Source organism: Equus caballus, chromosome 4 (assembly GCF_041296265.1).
Source record: "Equus caballus isolate H_3958 breed thoroughbred chromosome 4, TB-T2T, whole genome shotgun sequence".
Taxonomy (NCBI): domain Eukaryota; kingdom Metazoa; phylum Chordata; class Mammalia; order Perissodactyla; family Equidae; genus Equus; species Equus caballus.
Window position 1 is genome coordinate 39,102,919 of NC_091687.1, and position 17,249 is coordinate 39,120,167.

Sequence of the window (17,249 nt, forward strand, 5' to 3'; positions counted from 1 at the left end):
GAAGAGTGTTGTGATGTCCACGGTGGCTGCATTTTTATCAGAAACACTGCTGTACTGAGTGGTTTGGCTGTGTAGGGCTTTTTGGTTTGTTATGAATTTAGCAGACTTTTGTGCATCAGCCAGGGGACTAACCACTATGCAGAGAATTGTTTCTTTGGGAGACTGTATTGTGAGCCCCAAACAGCTGTTGGAACACAACTCCATTTTAGGTGCCAATATTTTATTTTTGCATTATGGAATTTTATAGCAGTAAAGGGATAATAAGATCTCTGCTGAGCTTTCAACCTGCCATTTTTATATGATGCAGTTTTCCTTCCTGAATCCTGGGCAGAAACTTATAAACAGCACAAATGCCCATCAATAGCAGAGTAGATGAATAATATTCCATTCAACATAATAGTCACACATGAGTTTGGGTGAATCTTAGCAATATAATGTTAAGTGAAAAAAATAATCTCCAAAGATTAGCTGTGGCATATATCCTGTATAAGAAATTTAAAATAATTTAAATAAAAATATTTTATAATCTTTATAAGGACAATTAAGTTATATAAAAAGGAAAGCTAGAGAATAATGACCGTGATTCAGGATGGAGCTCACTTCTGGTGGGGGTGACTTGCCTGGGGCCTGAGCCATAGGATTAGATGTGGTTGTAGGTAAATAACCTCACTCTTTCCGGGGATCCAAAGAAAGAAAAAATAAATAAATATGTTCTTTTCTCTTTGGTTTTAGGGATAAACACTTCTATTACTTTTGTCAAGATCGAATAAGAATGAATGACAAAATTGGTTTTCTTGGTAAATAGCTATGTGAGAGTGTCAGTACTTGCCTTTGAAATCAATGTAAGGATGTCCCGTAGGTCAGCAGAAGCTTGGCAGCACCTGCTGGGAAGAAAGCAGTCATTCAGCTAGTGAGGTTGCTTGGTTGACCACTCAGCTTCAGTCTATCGGTCTTTGCTGGTCTTGCATATATAAGTTGCTTTAGGAGTCAACTGAGATGAATTAATATGTATTAATATTAATAATTTTGCACCAGCATCTGAGTGACAAGGTGGGAAAGGCACCAGACATAAGGTGGTGTACTGGTTCTGTTCCTCTCTTCTAGAGGACCTATTCAGATATGCCTCTTTGCAGTATAATTTTCTCATCTGCAAGGTAGCCAATATTGTCCTATTTTGAGTTGACCACAACTCATAGGAAATAATAGGGGTAAAACTACAAACAGTAAAGCATGTGAAGTTATTATTGCTACAAGTAGAAATGTTTCCACAGCTTTTTCTGTTCACTTCATGTTTTATATGTATAAAATATCTGTTTTGAGTATCATTTATAAATATTTTATAAATGGTAATTTTACTCTGTAGTGGGCTGAAAAGATATTAGACCCTAATCCCTGGACCTGTAATTTTACCTTATTTGGAAAATGGATTTTTGCAGATGGGATTAAGTTAAGGATCTTGAAATGGGAAGATTATCCTGGATTATCCAGGTGGTCCCTAAATGCAGTCATCAGCGTTCTTACGAAAGGGAGGCAGAAAGCGATACAGAAGAGAAGGCAGCGTGAAGATGGAGACAGAAATTGGAGTGTTAGGACCACACATCAAAGAGTGCTCTTAGCCACCAGAAGCTGGAAGAGGCAAGACGTGGATGGTCCCCTTGAGCCCCCTGGGGGGAGGGTCACCCTGCTGACATCTTGATTTCAGCCCAATGGAACTGATTTCTGACATCAGCCTGCAGAACTTCGAAAGGGTTAGATTTCTGTTGTTTTAAACCACCAAGTTTGTGGTTATTGGTTATAACACCCACAGGAAACTAATACATTCACATTAACATGTTTTTGAAGTTAATATAATTTTCTAACAAACGCACGAGGATGTCAAAATTTCATAGTGTTATGAATCAGTCAATAGCTGTGTCATTTTTAATTTTGATGTAATAAAAATGGAAATTTAAAATACCACATTTCTGAGTGCAAAAGTTATAGTTATACATTTTTGTATCTACAATAATCAGGACCCTGGCTTGCACACAGTTGGTGCTCAGTAAATAGGAAAACTACTTTCATTCAAGAAAAAGAAGATGATGATCAATTCGAGCATATGTTATGTGTCATATCTGACACATATATGTTCATAGAATTTTAATTGGTGTGAGGTTCGCAGCTGAAGTAAAGCGCATCAATGGATGAACTGAGTATTTTATTATTACTATTATTATTCCCATCCTGCCAGTTTCCAGAAATTTGAATGAAACCTCTTACCATAAGAGACACCTAGGGTATAAGACTGTTAAAATAAGGACAGGGAAGCAGGTGCTGGTGAATGAGCTCTGACTTACAGAATGTGAGCCAGTCCTCCATGCAGTCATTGTCATCTGTTGTAGCTCCTGATATGAGGTGCCCATGCCCCTGAAATTGAAATCGCCTACAACCTTTCCTTTCTAAATGCCATTTGAACAAATAATCTTCTATAAGTTCTCTAGCTGAAGGTGTACCTATGACCATAACTTCTTCTCTACTGCTTATGCTTTTTTGGTTGAAAAATCCAGTTAGAATAAATTCTTTAAAGCAGTGGTTCTCAAACTTCAGTGTGCATATGAATCATCCAGGGTTCGTGTTGAATTATAGATTGTGATTCATCAGGTCAGGAGTGGGGCCTGAGCTTCTTTCTGTGAGTGATGCTGATGCTGCTAGTTCATGGACCAAACTTTGAGTAAAAAGGCTCTAGCATCCAATGCTCCTTCCTCCAGGTCCCTCTCCCTAGGTCCATTTTTCACCATTTTGTGCCTCTGCCTCAGGCAGTCAGCCTAGTTCTGCCACATTTTCTTGGCAACATCACCCCCCTCCAGCCTCTGCACCCTCCGCTCTCCGGCTCCTGAACAACATGCATGGACATTTCCATCACTGTGGCTCCCACAGCGCACAGTTGGGGACTGACCGTCTGAAGCCCTGTCACAGTAACATCACTCAGTGAAAAGAAGAGAAAAGGCATTGAGATGAGAGTGAAATCGATGAAGGAGTCAGAGTTTAGGGAGATAGGGAATAGAAACAGTAGGAGAAAAAGAATGAAGTTTAGTTGGAGGAAAACGTGTTTTAAATGAGCTGCCCTCACTGCAGAATTTTCCAGTTGAGCATTTTCTGGAGAAGTTTCAAATTTATTTTTTAGTGATCCTCTGATTTCTCTAACAACCAACTGCTTGTTTTGTTCATTCATCTACTGAAAATCTTTTTGTGGCCCTCTGGGCCCAGGCTGAAGACTTTAAAAAAAATTAAATCTATAAACCATCTAAGTAAACTGAGGGCCTCTGAGAGATGGCCTGGTTGGTTGGGCCAGTCAGTGGTCCCAACCTTGCTGACAGTAGAATCACTGGGGAGGTTTAGAAAATTCCACACACCTGGGCTGCAGCTCAATTAAATCAGAATCTTCGGGCTGGACCCCAGTCTTTAGTATTTTTTTTTTTTTAATCTTCCCACATGATTTGTGTGTGCAGCCAAGCACCACTAAGCCAGACTTTCTAGCAGGTGAATTGAACTCACTTTAAATAAAACTCTAACAGCCGTCCTTTACATATTTGTGTTCCTTCTCATCTAAACCTTTACCATGTTGAAAACTCTGCACAATATTTTGGAAACACCATCTCCTTTAATCCAGCACCTTCAGTTGAGCAGCTGATTAAATACTCAAGCAGCTTTCTGAAGCCCAGGCAGCTTTTTATTTTCTCAGTCCAGTGGCTCCCCCTGCTGGCCTTTCTCAGGCAAAGCTTCCTGCTCAGCAGACTCACTACAGGTTTTGCCGCTCTGTGAAACACAATCCCAAATTACAGCATTTTAAAGCAGCTTTTCTAATCCCACATCCAACCTGTAGCCATTGGCCATTGCCCAAAATGAGCAGTCAGAACGCTCTAACCGCTGACCTAGTGGCACTTTAGGTCTGGCCTCGGGAATGAAGGAAGAGAGGAGCTATATATGTATGTATGTATACATACACACAATATACGGTTACATACACATAGCACATATGTACACATATTTTGCTTATTTTGCTATTAGAAAATATTCTGATATCAGCCATTGATTTTGCTGGTTCCCTGCAAAATAATTAACAATGATACTTACCTTGGGTAGAAAGTGGAGAAGGAAAGCTTTCATCCATACCTTCTCTACGCTCCTTCATCCAATCATACCCTTTTCCTTATCCACTGACTTCTCCTTATCTACCCCATAAGTTATAATTAGAGCCAAATAAAAATAAAGGTGGATTTAAATGCATGACCTCATCGTATCACCCAAACTCTTGTTGAGTATTACATCAAAATTTTACTGCATATCACCCTTGTGTCTATAGAGGCAAAATCTGGTCTTCTTATATCTGATTGCAAAATGTGGTGCAGTCCAACCCTTAGCTCTCATTAACGTCATACGGCTGTCTATTCCATTTTGTACAGCTCTTGTCATCAGAATGCCCTTCTTTGTTGTATACTGTATCTTACCCCATTGGCCTTATTTTCTGTCTGACTCAGCACAGCAGAGGTCAGTCCCCCATTGACATTGCAGTACTTGATCAACCTATTCGAGGTGATGTTCCAAACCATTTCTTTCTCATCAAAGATAAACATTTCCAGTGCACCTCATAGGACATGGGTCCACCACCCCCTGACCTTCCTGGGTCCATCCCATAGAAGACTGCCTTATCGATCTTGTCCCTCTTCACAAGCAGCAGCTGGTACTGGTGCAGCGATGCAGATGGTCTCTGCCTAGTATGTGGTATGATTCAGTGATTAAATCTTTATTAGTTTTTTTATTGCTGCATGACAATACTACCACAAACTTAGCAACAATGCACATTTATCATCTCACAATTCCTGAGGGTCAGGAGTCCAGCATGACTTAGCTGAGTGCTCTGTTTCAGGGTCTTAGAAGCCTGCAATCAAGGTGGCAGCAGGGCCTGCCATCTTATGTGAAGGTTACCTGGGGAAGGATCCGCTTCCAAGCTCATGTGGTTGTTGACAACATTCACTTTCTTGCAGGCTTTTGGACTGAGGGCCTGAGGTTCTTGCTGGCTGTTGATTGAGACCACCTTTAGTTCCTGGTCTTGTGGCCTTCTAACATGACTGCTTGCTTCCTCAAAGCCAGCAAGGGAGAGAGCCTTGTAGCAGAATTGGAGTTAGCATCTTACACAATATAACTATGGAAGTGACATCTCATCACTTGTGCCGTATTCTGTTGATTAGAAGCAAGTCCCTGGTCCCATCCGCACTCAAGGGGAAGAGCGTGAACCCCGCGAAGCAGGGATCGTGAGGCCACCTTAAAGCCAGCCCAGTCCAGGCTCCTTTGATTTCTGCTGGGTGGTCTCAGAGAGTTTGTACTCAGCTAAAAGTCATGAGTCTTCTTTACATAAATTGTAGCTTCCCAGGTCTTCCCATCTTGAACAATTAATCAATAGAACCTAAGTACTGGACTTTATTGCAATTAGGTTTCCCTGTGTTAGATTCAGCCAGTTGTTCCCACCTGATTAAATATTTTTGAATCCTGACTCAGCCATCAGAATATTGCACATCCCTTCTATTTTTTGTCACCTGAGAATGTAAGACATTTTCCTCTGTCTTCCTTTAAGTCACTGATGAAAATGCTGAATAGATTGGTACCTAAAAGTACTTTATATATATATACATATATATGGTTATATTTTATTTATATATATGTTGTGTGTGTGTGTGTGTGTATTGGACTGGAGGGAGAGAGAGAATAAAAAAAGCCTTGTTTCTAATACTCAAAACCTCCTTCTAGAGTCTGATCAGTTGGCTGTGAATCATTAGCACCATCTGAGCCACATTTCTCTGTCTGATCATCCTGAGTGAGATAGTACAGCTCTTCAGAGCATAATCTTTCTTGTCAAACCAACCTGGTTTCGAATTCCAGCTCCACCCACTTGGTAATTATTTTTCTAGATAGACAGTGCACAAGCAGGATAAGAGTTAGGAAGTTCTGCTTTCTCTCTGGCTCATCTTTGAACTTTATACCATCTGTTCCAGAGTGGAGTGTGTAATATCCAAGCTGAGTTCTGCTGAGCATCTTCACAAGTTTCATTTAGGACTTCTCACCAAGGAACCAGAAAAAATCTTTCAGAATCTAAAGTAGTACAGCGATGAAGCAATCATTATTTTACAGATGTATGTGTGAGCTTTCAGAGTTTCTGTTTAAAAATCATAAAAATTATTTGCTTGTTCTCCATTTCCTTTGATTCATTGCTAAGTCAGTTTGAAATCATCAGCCCTGCTGTTAGAGTGCCCATCTCATAAAATGGAAAACCCTAAAGTGGGAACCCAGCAGGCTCCACCTCACTTCGTTAATACGTCTTGTGTGAGCCAGTTTTATCTGCATTTGATAGGCCAGATTTCCTCTGTGCTGGAGTCTCTGTCAGAGACTTCCCTGACCTCTTGACCCGGGAAAACTATTAGCAATCCTTGTTCTGCTTAAACCACAGGCATTCTTTAGGGAAAACGCATGGACTCATTTTTAGCAGCCCCAGGGCCTGGGCAAAAGCAAACACAGGGGAAAAATGTAGAAATTAGTAGATCTATCAATAATTTGGAAGGGTACGTAAATATTTCTGACAAACACTAGTTCTTGAACTCTGAGCTCTGAATGTTTAGGTTCACTTTTCTTCTGTTATTTGTAAAATAGATGTTTCAGCAGAGAGGCCCTCTGTCTTGGTGTCTGCCTTTGCCCACCATAGAGGCTGCCACGGTGGGTGGGGTCTATGGCAGACTTCAGTTCATAGGTAAGTCTGGAAGACTAAGTTTGAGATCATTAAATCCTAGTCCATCAGGGTGAGGCAGGGTCAGCTTCTACTGATAAGGCGAGATCATCCCTTGTTTTTCTTAACAGATGCTAACAGTCCAGGAAATCACAGAGACACCCTTCTGAGACTGTATGTGTCTGAATGTAGGGAAGTAAGACCACTCTGTAGCTCCTATTTTGGCATTTGTTTTCTGCCACCATGTATATGTTTTCCCTGAACGTTTTTTTTATTTTTTTGGTGAGGAAGCGTGGCCCTGAGCTAACATCTGTTGCCAATCTTCCTTTATTTTATGTGGGATGCCACCACAGTGTGGCTCGACAAGTGGTGCTAGGTCTGTGCCCAGGATCCGAACCTACGAACCCTGGGCCACTGAAGCACAGCGCGCAAACTTAACCACTATGCCACCGGACCGGCCCCAGCTTCCCCCCATCTTAAATCCCTCTCCCAAGATCCATATTTGCATTTCCAGCTGCCCTTTACACATCCCCTGTCTTGACATGTAGGCATTTCTAACATTTAATAACATTTAGCCCAGAACTAAATTAATTGCCCTCAGCCCCCAAACTTGCTTTATTACTTGCATTCCTGATTTCAGCTAACAACTTCTTGTTCCCTATAGAATGGCTCTTAAACAGAAGAAGTGCATTTTACATCATGACTCACACAGCACACATGCGCACACACACACAGATATATCTGGAATAAAAGTTTCATAAAACAATATGTATCTTTATCATGTGTTACCCTCTGATATCTTCTCTTTGTTTCATCTTTTGAAAAATGCTGATGTCAACACTCTAAATGAAATTTACAATCCCCCAATGGGTCATGAAACCTGCAGTTTGAGAAAACCTGAAACAGAGTTAAAATGCAGTCTCCTGGGATTCAGTATCTGGGCCTAGCCTCCCATGCCATAACCGATTCTACAATCCAGTCACACCAAACTTCATGCTCTTACCCAGACACACCATTTATTCATTCATTCAGTCAGTCAGTCAGTCAGTCAGTCAACATTTACTGAGTACATATTTGGTGCCAGGCACACGGTAGACACTAGGGATCCAAAGATGAACGTCATAGTCTCTACTCTGAGGTTCACCATCCATTGAGGAGACAGGTGAGTAATCTAACAATTATGAGGTAGTGGGTAGGTCCTAGAATAGAATTCTGCACAAAGCCCTTGGAGATCACAAATATCTTGGACAAGAGAGTCCAGAAAGTCATTCAGGAAAAGGTGACCCGGGAGCTCGAGCTAGAAACAGAGGTAGGAGTTAACCTGGCTAATCAGGAGCAGGACATTCCAGAAGAGGAAACCACCATGGGATGATAGGGGGCATGAGCAGCATGAGAATTTGGAGAACTGAAAGTATTTTGACATAAACCTTTCTTTGTAACCAGAATACTGTGCTGTCACTCTCACACTTTCTTTACTTGGCCGACCGTTACTCAGTGTTCCCTCTCTCAGTAAATGATCCTCTCCCATGTAGCTTTTCTCCCTATCCGCAGGTAGACTCAAGCACACCTCCCTTTGGGCTCTCGCCTCCCTCTCCCCACACCTCTGAGAGAACACTTGCTATGTTGAAGGCAGCTCATCCCCGCCCCGTTCATGTGCCTCAGCAGAGGAGGAGCACCTCAGGGAACAGCCCCAGCCTCATCCTGCTGTCTCCTGTGATGGACGCAGTAAACGTTAGCTCAGTGAAGATATGGACTAGTAAAGGAACAGATGTACAAGTCAGGGTGCAGTTTTACGGAGAAGCTGCTTAAACGACTATCTTGAAGACTTTTCAGCGTGTCCTAGCATGTTCTTTAACACTGAAAGAGGCCCCAGATGTTATAAACCTGCTTATTTACATCTGTGGGGACCACATTTTAAATGCTGGTGGCGTCCCAGATGCAATTTTCTTTCGCACTGTTTTATTTGCAAAAGATTATTTTGGCTTTTAGAGAATACTTCTTTTTCCTTCTAACATACAAGTATCTTGGTAGTGGAATTTCTTAATTAACATAAATGAAAATCCGACATCAGAGACAACACACAACCCGTTTCCCTAGTGCACCGGTAGCTTATCGTCTCTACCCGTATATTTAACCCGAATTGCCTTTCCCAGAAAGGATTTCGCAGGAAGCAAAATTGATTTTTAATTCTTCTCTTCCTTGCCACTTTCTGCCCACTTTGTATTTCCTGTGCAAATGGCCCAGGAGTTGTAGGCAGGAGAACAATTTGAGGTCCGGAATCTCATCAGTCAACACTATAATAACTGAAAAAAGAAAAAGTCATGTATTTCCTCTTTGCAGGTAATTTTTATGAGGTGGCCATAATATTTGATAATCACTCTGAAACAGAACACTGGATATGGATGGGGAGAGAGCCTGTGAAAACGTTTGCTAACACAAACATTGTAGACACAGGTACAGTCAGGGTAACACTCAGACCTTTATTAGGAGTGAGAGAATGAGGTTCAAGTTCTTCCTGGACTTTCCATTGTTTCAGAGGGTCTGTTTCACTTGTGATGGATTGGTTGTGATGAAGTCATGATTTTGAGCTGCAAGTTCCTCCCCTTCGTTGCTAAAGCCCTTCATGTCCTTCACAGAGAATTCAGAGTGAGCTCCAAGTAGAGCGTTCCCCGGGTGAGCCGTGAGCGCTGCCTGCAAACCTGGTTGTCCCCTCTCCTGAAATAATGGCTGGAATTAGTGAAAAGAAGGGAGGGCACGCCTTTTGCAGAGACACTGATATCACAATGGCTCACGTCAGATGCAATGTCTTTGTCTCTTTTTCTGTCTTACAGCTCTCCAGCCCTCTCGCCTGTCTCCTTCCCCTCCCACCTAGCCTGTCCTTGCGTGGCCTGGTGTGTGTAGAGCTGCCTGTTAATGTTAGCATTAATCAGTGCTTGCAAAGTGAACCAGTTACAGTTTAAAAGAATTGTATTATCTGATCCCCTGAACCCAAATCCAGTGTGTCAACAAGGAACATAGTGCATGTTTAACCTTGATTCACCAGAGTAGGAGGCAGGGAGCAAAGCACTTGCTGTGTGTGGCAGACTTTGATGTCACAGCCCTGTCCCCCAGTAAATAACTACATAAACAATCAGAGCTCTTATTTCCTTGTTGCCTAGTAGTACCTGCAAATCCTCGGAGAGGAAGTGAACATACTTCATTTCCTCTCGTGATATCTGCCATTCCTCCTTCTGGCTTTCCTCTTGCCCTTTCTAACCTGTTTGACTATCCACGTTGGTCCATCATAGTTTGAGTTACAGGGAGTCACTGTGGATAAAGTGGGCAGGCTAGATTCTCCCACATGGCCAGAGCATCACTCACCTGACCCCATGTTCTGTGGGTGCTTTGAATAACATCCAAGACTTACATAGTGCTTACTGCCTGCTGGGTAGTGTTCTTACCACAGACGAGGTTGGTGCTGTTATCACTTCCGGTTTATGAATGAAGGAATTGAAGCTTAGTGAGATTGTTTCTTACCCAAGGTCACATGGCTAGTAAGTAGGGGAACAAGGATTTGAACCTGAGGAGTCTGTTTCCAGGGTCTGGGCTCTTCGCTCTTCAACTCCACTGTTCTCAATCAGTGATTTACCATGAGCATTGACTGTAATAGTGATGGATGGTGGGACTGAAAATTCAAATGGAGTGTGCCCAGTTACATGTGAGCTGGAATTGCCATTTAATTTCTTCAACTAGATCAAACATTGTCGTGATAGAAAAGTAGATGGGGAAAGAAGGTGGAAGTGTGGATAGAAAAAGTGTAGAGAGAATAGTATTTGAGGACAAGGAAACTATAAGTCACATAATTAAAGACGTTAACTGCAATGAGCAGTAGGCTAATAGAGCGTGTGAGCCTCCCAAGCTGTCTGTCTTGATTGTTTGAAACCTTACGATACTCAAATGAGGATGTGGGGGAAGAAATGACAGGATTCTTAGAACTGTTAGATGATGAGATGTCTTATACTAGAGTGAAGGACAAAAGCTCATGAAAGAATCATGAGGGACACACATTCTTCATTCAGTTCCATGAAGATGAAACTTACCATTTTAGTCCATAGCCTGCTTATTCAGTTTCGAGTTGATAAAATGTAGCAGATTTAATGTCTTACCACATTCAGCTGCCTTTGTTAAAACACAGACATTCATCTTGGGTGGCTCTTTAGCTGAGTTTGTTTTTACTGAAATAAAATCGCTGGCACACGATTATGGAAAAAAATCCAGTTTCATCATATGCAGTGTACTGTTTTCTACACTGGAGAATTTTGAGTGCTTTGGAAATAATAAGTCTGTTTCCACAATTTCCTGCTCTCCACTAGGTTCTGGGAACACCAAATGAGGACACGTGGCCTGGAGTTCATTCTTTACCACATTTTAAGCCAGGTATGTTTTGTTAATTACAAATAACTAAGTGTTTCCTATGTGCAAAGGGTGCATATATAAATGTTCCCCCTCAAGTTAATATGTTACCTTGAAAAATTCTGGTTCCTTTTGCCATTGTGTATTCTCCCTATTAATGGAGTTGTCCTCTTGTTTTCAGAATTTATTTCTCTGTAAAGATAGAACTAATGACATCCCTTATGAGGGATTTTCACCATGTGTGCATTATTTGATTTGACTGGCTAATCTTGAAGTAACCATTCATTTCATCATCAGTTAGACTAGCATCCATGTCTATAAAAACAAAATTTAAATCATGGTACTACAATCCATCTGTATGACTTCTTGTAATCATACAAGAAAAGTATTCAACTGTGAAAGGGAAAACATCACATTTTGATTTATTTTTTAAAAAACTAGTAATCTGTGGTCAATTAATTTGAATTTAAACGTCTAAAATGTTCTGAATGTCCTATTGTACAATCCTGTTGTACTTTTAAAATGTAAAACATTTAAACCCCTACACTGGAAAATCTGAGAGAAAATGCGGAACTTTTCAATAAGTTGTCACTTTTTTTTTCAACAGTAGGTGGCAGTCAAGAAACTTTGAATTTTAATAATTACACTTAGAGGAAGAATCGCAAACATGGTCTATTTCATTTTTATAGAAGGGATGAAAGGTTTGGAATTGGAAATTTAATAAAAATCAGTGGAATAAATTATTGTAAAATGGTTCTCTTGTTGGTTGTTTTTTTTTTTCTTTTCTCTGTTACAAAACACGGATTATAAAATGCAGACCCACCATAAAAATTACTGAAAGGGATTTTATGGAAGATCTAACAGTCCATTATTTTATGAGGGAAAAGAGCTCTGAATATTTTCTGTTATGGGAGCCAAGTATATTCTCTTTCTCCTCTTCTCCTCTTTTGGGGGAGCATCAGGAATAAATTATCAATTCCAAAGATTGACTGAGCTGGGAAACTATTTTTATTCTTAATAGTTTTCTTCTGAAAGTGTACGGTGTGCTGAGAATTCTTTTATCTTCCTCACCTGCCTCACGGACTCTGTACTTTTGCTGAAATTTTTAAGTAACTTCTATGTTCTAAAAGACTATAGAAACTTAACAATCTAAGATGGATTTTTTCCCTCTTTTTTTAACCAAGCAAGAAGCAGCCACTAACTGCTCCAGTGGTTCCTAATGGAGTCTGCGTGAGACTCAGCTCTTTATAAATGTCCCGGATGTGGGCTCGCTCGTACAGAAGGTTAGCTTCCCCATGTTAGTATCTAACATCTTAAGTCCTAGGGAAATAAAACAGAGCAGACTCTGAAATGATTTTAAATGATTAAAGTTAGATGCAGAAAAGAACAATTAAGACAGTCATTTGACCTGCCAAGTTTCTGCAGTAGAAAATATGGAGTAATTTGTTTATTTTGGTGTGAATAGAATTTATCTTTACCAAAAACATACAAAAGCATTTATTAAATGTGTTCTAGAAAGTACTATGATGTAGTGCAAATTAAACTAACAGATTGGGAACTTCATGAGATCAGAGACTGTGCATGGTACATATTTTGGTGTTCAGTTAATGTTTGTTGCCTTGAATTATGTTGAATGTTTCAAAAAACATGAGTTATATGACTCTTCTGATAGACATATAAATTAGAATATGTATGTTTAAGTTATTAATATCATATACAAGTGCCACTACAGACACATAGAAGGTAATGGGAGTCCAGAAGAGTACCATGTTTAGATGGTGTAAGGCATGGGTGCTGACAAGCAAGAAAGATAATCTGGGCAAAGCTTGGGGCTTGTGGATAAGAGTAGATGTGATGAATGCTTCCTGAGTTGGCTTGAGAGGATTCAAGGGGAGACAAGATCATAGACTGAGGCAAAGGAAGCAAATCTATGTGTCCCTTCGTGCAGCACTTACCCAGACCATCAGGGGAATCCTGGTCTCTGACCTCCCGGACCTCATGCTCCAGGGGAAGAAAGTGCTCATTCTCAGAGAAGAAAAATATCAGTGCTAGACTCCCCTCCTCTCTACCTCCATATTCTACCCCCAAAGAGTGCCTTAGAAAGTCTGAGGGAAAACAAAAAGTCTGACCCACAAGGACATAATTTGTTTTGTTTAACAGAGTTTATTTTTTAGAGAAGTTTTAGGTTCATAGAAAAATTGAGCATAAGGTACAGAGATTTGCCATATACTCCCTGCCCCCACCCAAGCACAGCCTCCCAATTATCAACATTCCCCACTACTGTGGTACATTTGTTAAAATTGATGGACCTCTGTTAACACATCATTATCACCCAAAGTCCATAGTTTACATTAGGATTCATTCTTGGTGGTGTGCATTCTGTGGATTTGGACAAATGTGCAATGAATGATGTGTACCCACCATTATAGTGTCACATCAAGTAGTCTCACTGCCCTAAAGCATCCTCAGTGCTCTGCCCCTTCATCCCTCCGTCCCCTCGCCCAACCCCTGGCACACTGATCTTTTTACTGTCTCCATAGTTTTGCCTTTTCCAGAATGTCCTATAGTTGGACAGGATGTTGCCTTTTCAAATGGGCTTCTTTCACTTAGTAATATGCATTTAAGTTTCCTTCATGTTTTCTTCTGGGTAGATAGCTGATTTCTTTTTAGCACTGAATAGTCCATTATCTGGATGTACCACAGTTTATTTATCCATTCACTTACTGAAGAGCATCTTGATTGTTTCAAGTTTTGGCAATTATGAATAAAGCTGCCATAAACATCCATGTGCAGGTTTTTGTGTGGACGTAAGTTCTCAACTCTTTTGGGTAAATACCAAGGAGTATGATTACTAGATCGGATATAATACTTTGCTTAATTTTTAAAAATTGTAAATTTAAGCAATTCAAAATATCAAACAATATAAAAAAGGAGCATGGTACGAAGCCTCCCCACCCCTGTCTGCCAACTGCCCTCTTCCCCAGAACCACTGCCCCCACTGCAGGCCCCTATTTTATTAGTTTCTTATGTTTCTTTCCTTTATGTGAATGTAAGACATTACGAATATATATTTTTATATTTCCCATGTTAAGCACAATTCTGGGCCTTGAGTCTCTCATGAATGCGTCCTGTAGGTCTTCTCCTGTCACTATGGAGAGGAGGCCAGTGAGGCTTCCCTCTACCCTTACAGCTGCATCATTTTCCATTGTATGGATATCACCTGTTCCCTACTTAGGGACATTTGGGTTGTTCCCAACATTTTACTGTTATACATATTATAACCCAGTACTTATACACATCGCTTGTATGCAAAAATATCTGGAGGATAAATGACCAGAAGTAGGGTAAAAGAATCAATAAGTATATACAGTTATAATTTTAAACACTGCTGTCAAATTGTTGTCCAAAAGGTGTGGTACCAGTTGGCTCCGTTACCAGCAATACGTGAAGATGCTGCTTCTCCACTCCACAGGCCAAACTGTTAGATCTTTTCAATCCGTTAGATGACAAAAGGGATCTCAATATCATTTTAACTTGCATGCTCCTTTTTATGATGAGGTTGAGCATCTTTTCATATGTTTCAGGATCACTTGCATTTCCTTTTCTGTGAACAGTTAATATTTTTTGCCCAATTTACAACTGAGTTATGTGTCAATTTTGTATCAATTTCTAGGGATTCTTTATATATTTGAGAAAGTATCCCATTGTCTATGAAAAGATTTTGCTACTCTGGAATTTAAAAAAAAATGATTCTTTCTAACTTTTTAGCAATTTTGAAAATAATCCTCACTCTCATGTCTTACTCGATTCGCCTAACTGAATAAATTTTGTCCCAAGAGGAAAAAAGCCATGATGGTTTAGAACAGTGCAGTCATTATATATTTTTAAAGATGAGTTGCTGTTTTAGATATGTGTATAAACTTATATATATGTACTTTTATAGGAAAAAGCAATTTATGTTTTCAAATGGATTATTTTATGGCTATGATCTAGATCAGGAGTAAAGCTAAAAAGATCAGTCTCTTGGTTTCAACATATTCTAATTAACTAGTAGGTCATCTTTTTAAATTTATTCTTACAGTTAATTTCTAGAATAAGTTAAATTTATTTATTAATTCAACAGTATGTATCGAGCGCCACTTGTATGGCCAGGGAGTAGGGATATTGCAGTGAACAAAACACACAAGATCCCTAATAGGTAGGAGAGACATTTAATAAGTAAAATATGTAGTATACCAGGTGGGGGTGAGCACTGTGGAGGAAAATAGAGCAAGAAATGTGTTCTGGAAGTGCCAGGGAAGGGGGTGATGTCCAATTTTAAATTCTAAATGTATCAAGGAAGGCCTCACTAAAGAGATGACATTTGCCTGAAGGACATGAGGGAGAGAGCCATGAAGATCTTTGAGGAAAGAACTTTCCAGAAAGAGAACAGAAGGTGCACAGGCCCTGAAGTGGGAAGGAGAGGGGCTAGAAAATGAGGTCAGAGGGAACAGGGGCTGGGGCCGCTCATGGAGGGCCTGGGGGGCTGCTAGGAGTCCTTTGCCATTTACTCTGAATGAAATAGAAAGCACTGGAAAGTTTTGAACAAGGCCACGTTACATTTTAGTAAGATCACCCTGGCTCTTCCTCTCGGCAGGGGCCCCAGGGCAGAAGCAGGGAGGGCAGTTCCGAGACTGTAACAGGAACCTAGGGGAGATGAATAAAATTATCTTATCTTCACAACTGCTCCATTTTAGCTCAGAACTTAACATGGTTTTCCCTTGAAAAGTATGGCAAAACTGGAAGAACATTTTAAGAACAATTATTAAAATATTAAAAGAACATTAAGTAACAAATAAGTTTTTTACTTTAGTATTTAGCCTGTATATCCTCTCCTGCTCTTACATTTATGCTAACTCAAAATTCCTTAACCTCAGCTTATTCCCATAGTGGTCAGGCAGCTGGGACAGGCCACAGCTGCATAAAATAAATAAGTATGTAGTGCCCAAGTGCACACACATGTGTGTGTATTGCGTATAGTAAAGAGTGTTACCTTGGAAGCTGCTGCTTTTCCAACATTTACTTCTATTTAAGTTTCTCTTAGAAGTGAGAAGTGAGTCAGTTTCTTCTTTTTTTAAAAAAATTTTTTATTGAGTTAATGATAGGTTACAATCTTGTGAAATTTCAGTTGTACATTATTGTCTGTCACTTGTGTTGTAGGTGCACCCCTTCACCCTTTGTGACCACCTCCCACCCCACCTTTCCCCTGGTAGCCACTAATCTGTTCTCTTTGTCTACATTTTTAAATTCCTTATATGAGTGGAGTCATACAGAGATTATCCTTCTCTATCTGGCTTATTTCACTTAACATAATTCCCTCAAGGTCCATCCATGTTGTTGCAAATGGGAAGATTTTGTTCTTTTTTATGGCTGAGTAGTGTTCCATTGTGTATATATACCACACCTTCTTTATCCAGTCATCTGTTGATGGGCACTTAGGTTGCTTCCATGTCTTGGCTATTGTAAATAATGCCCCTTTCTTTTTGCTAACCTTCAGGGTTCTGTGGTTTATGGTCTCAGTAGTAGGGGTCTTTCTGGTGGCGTAGTGGTTAAATTTGCACGCTCCACTTTGACTGCTCTGGGTTCACAGGTTCAGATCTTGGGCGTGGACATACACACCACCCGTCAAGCCATGCTGTGGCCATGTCCCATATACAAAATAGAGGATGATTGGCACAGATGTTAGCTCAGTGACAATCTTCCTCAAGCAAAAAGAGGAAGATTGACAACAGATGTTAGCTCAGGGCCAATCTTCCTCACACACACACACACACACACACAGACACACACACACACACAAAGTAGGGGTTTTTCCCTCCCCACTGGCCCTGGCCCCATCTCTCCGCGTCTCCCTCTCTCCCTCTCTCTCATACAGGAGTGTCTCCTTTTATCACTATCCTCAGGATGCTTGCTGTGGGCCAGCCTCTGAGGCGAGAGGTTGCACTGTGGTATTCTCAGCACTTCAGTAATTCTGTCACCTTTGATTAGATTCATCACAAGCCAAATCCTATTCTCTAACAAAAAGTAAGAGCCCACTGCAAAATTAAGACACTTCCTTTTACTC

General features: G+C 40.4%; 1 protein-coding gene across 6 annotated transcripts in view; it reads left to right on the forward strand.

The window, feature by feature from the left end:
* CDK14 (cyclin dependent kinase 14) overlaps window positions 1–17,249 on the forward strand; it is a 549,770-nt gene that overhangs the window by 399,601 nt on the left and 132,920 nt on the right. For all 6 annotated transcript variants that reach the window (XM_023639167.2, XM_070264492.1, XM_070264491.1 and 3 more), the window contains one exon: window positions 11,107–11,170. In XM_023639167.2, coding sequence (XP_023494935.1) covers window positions 11,107–11,170 — 64 coding nt within the window. The remainder of the gene's footprint in view (window positions 1–11,106; window positions 11,171–17,249) is intronic.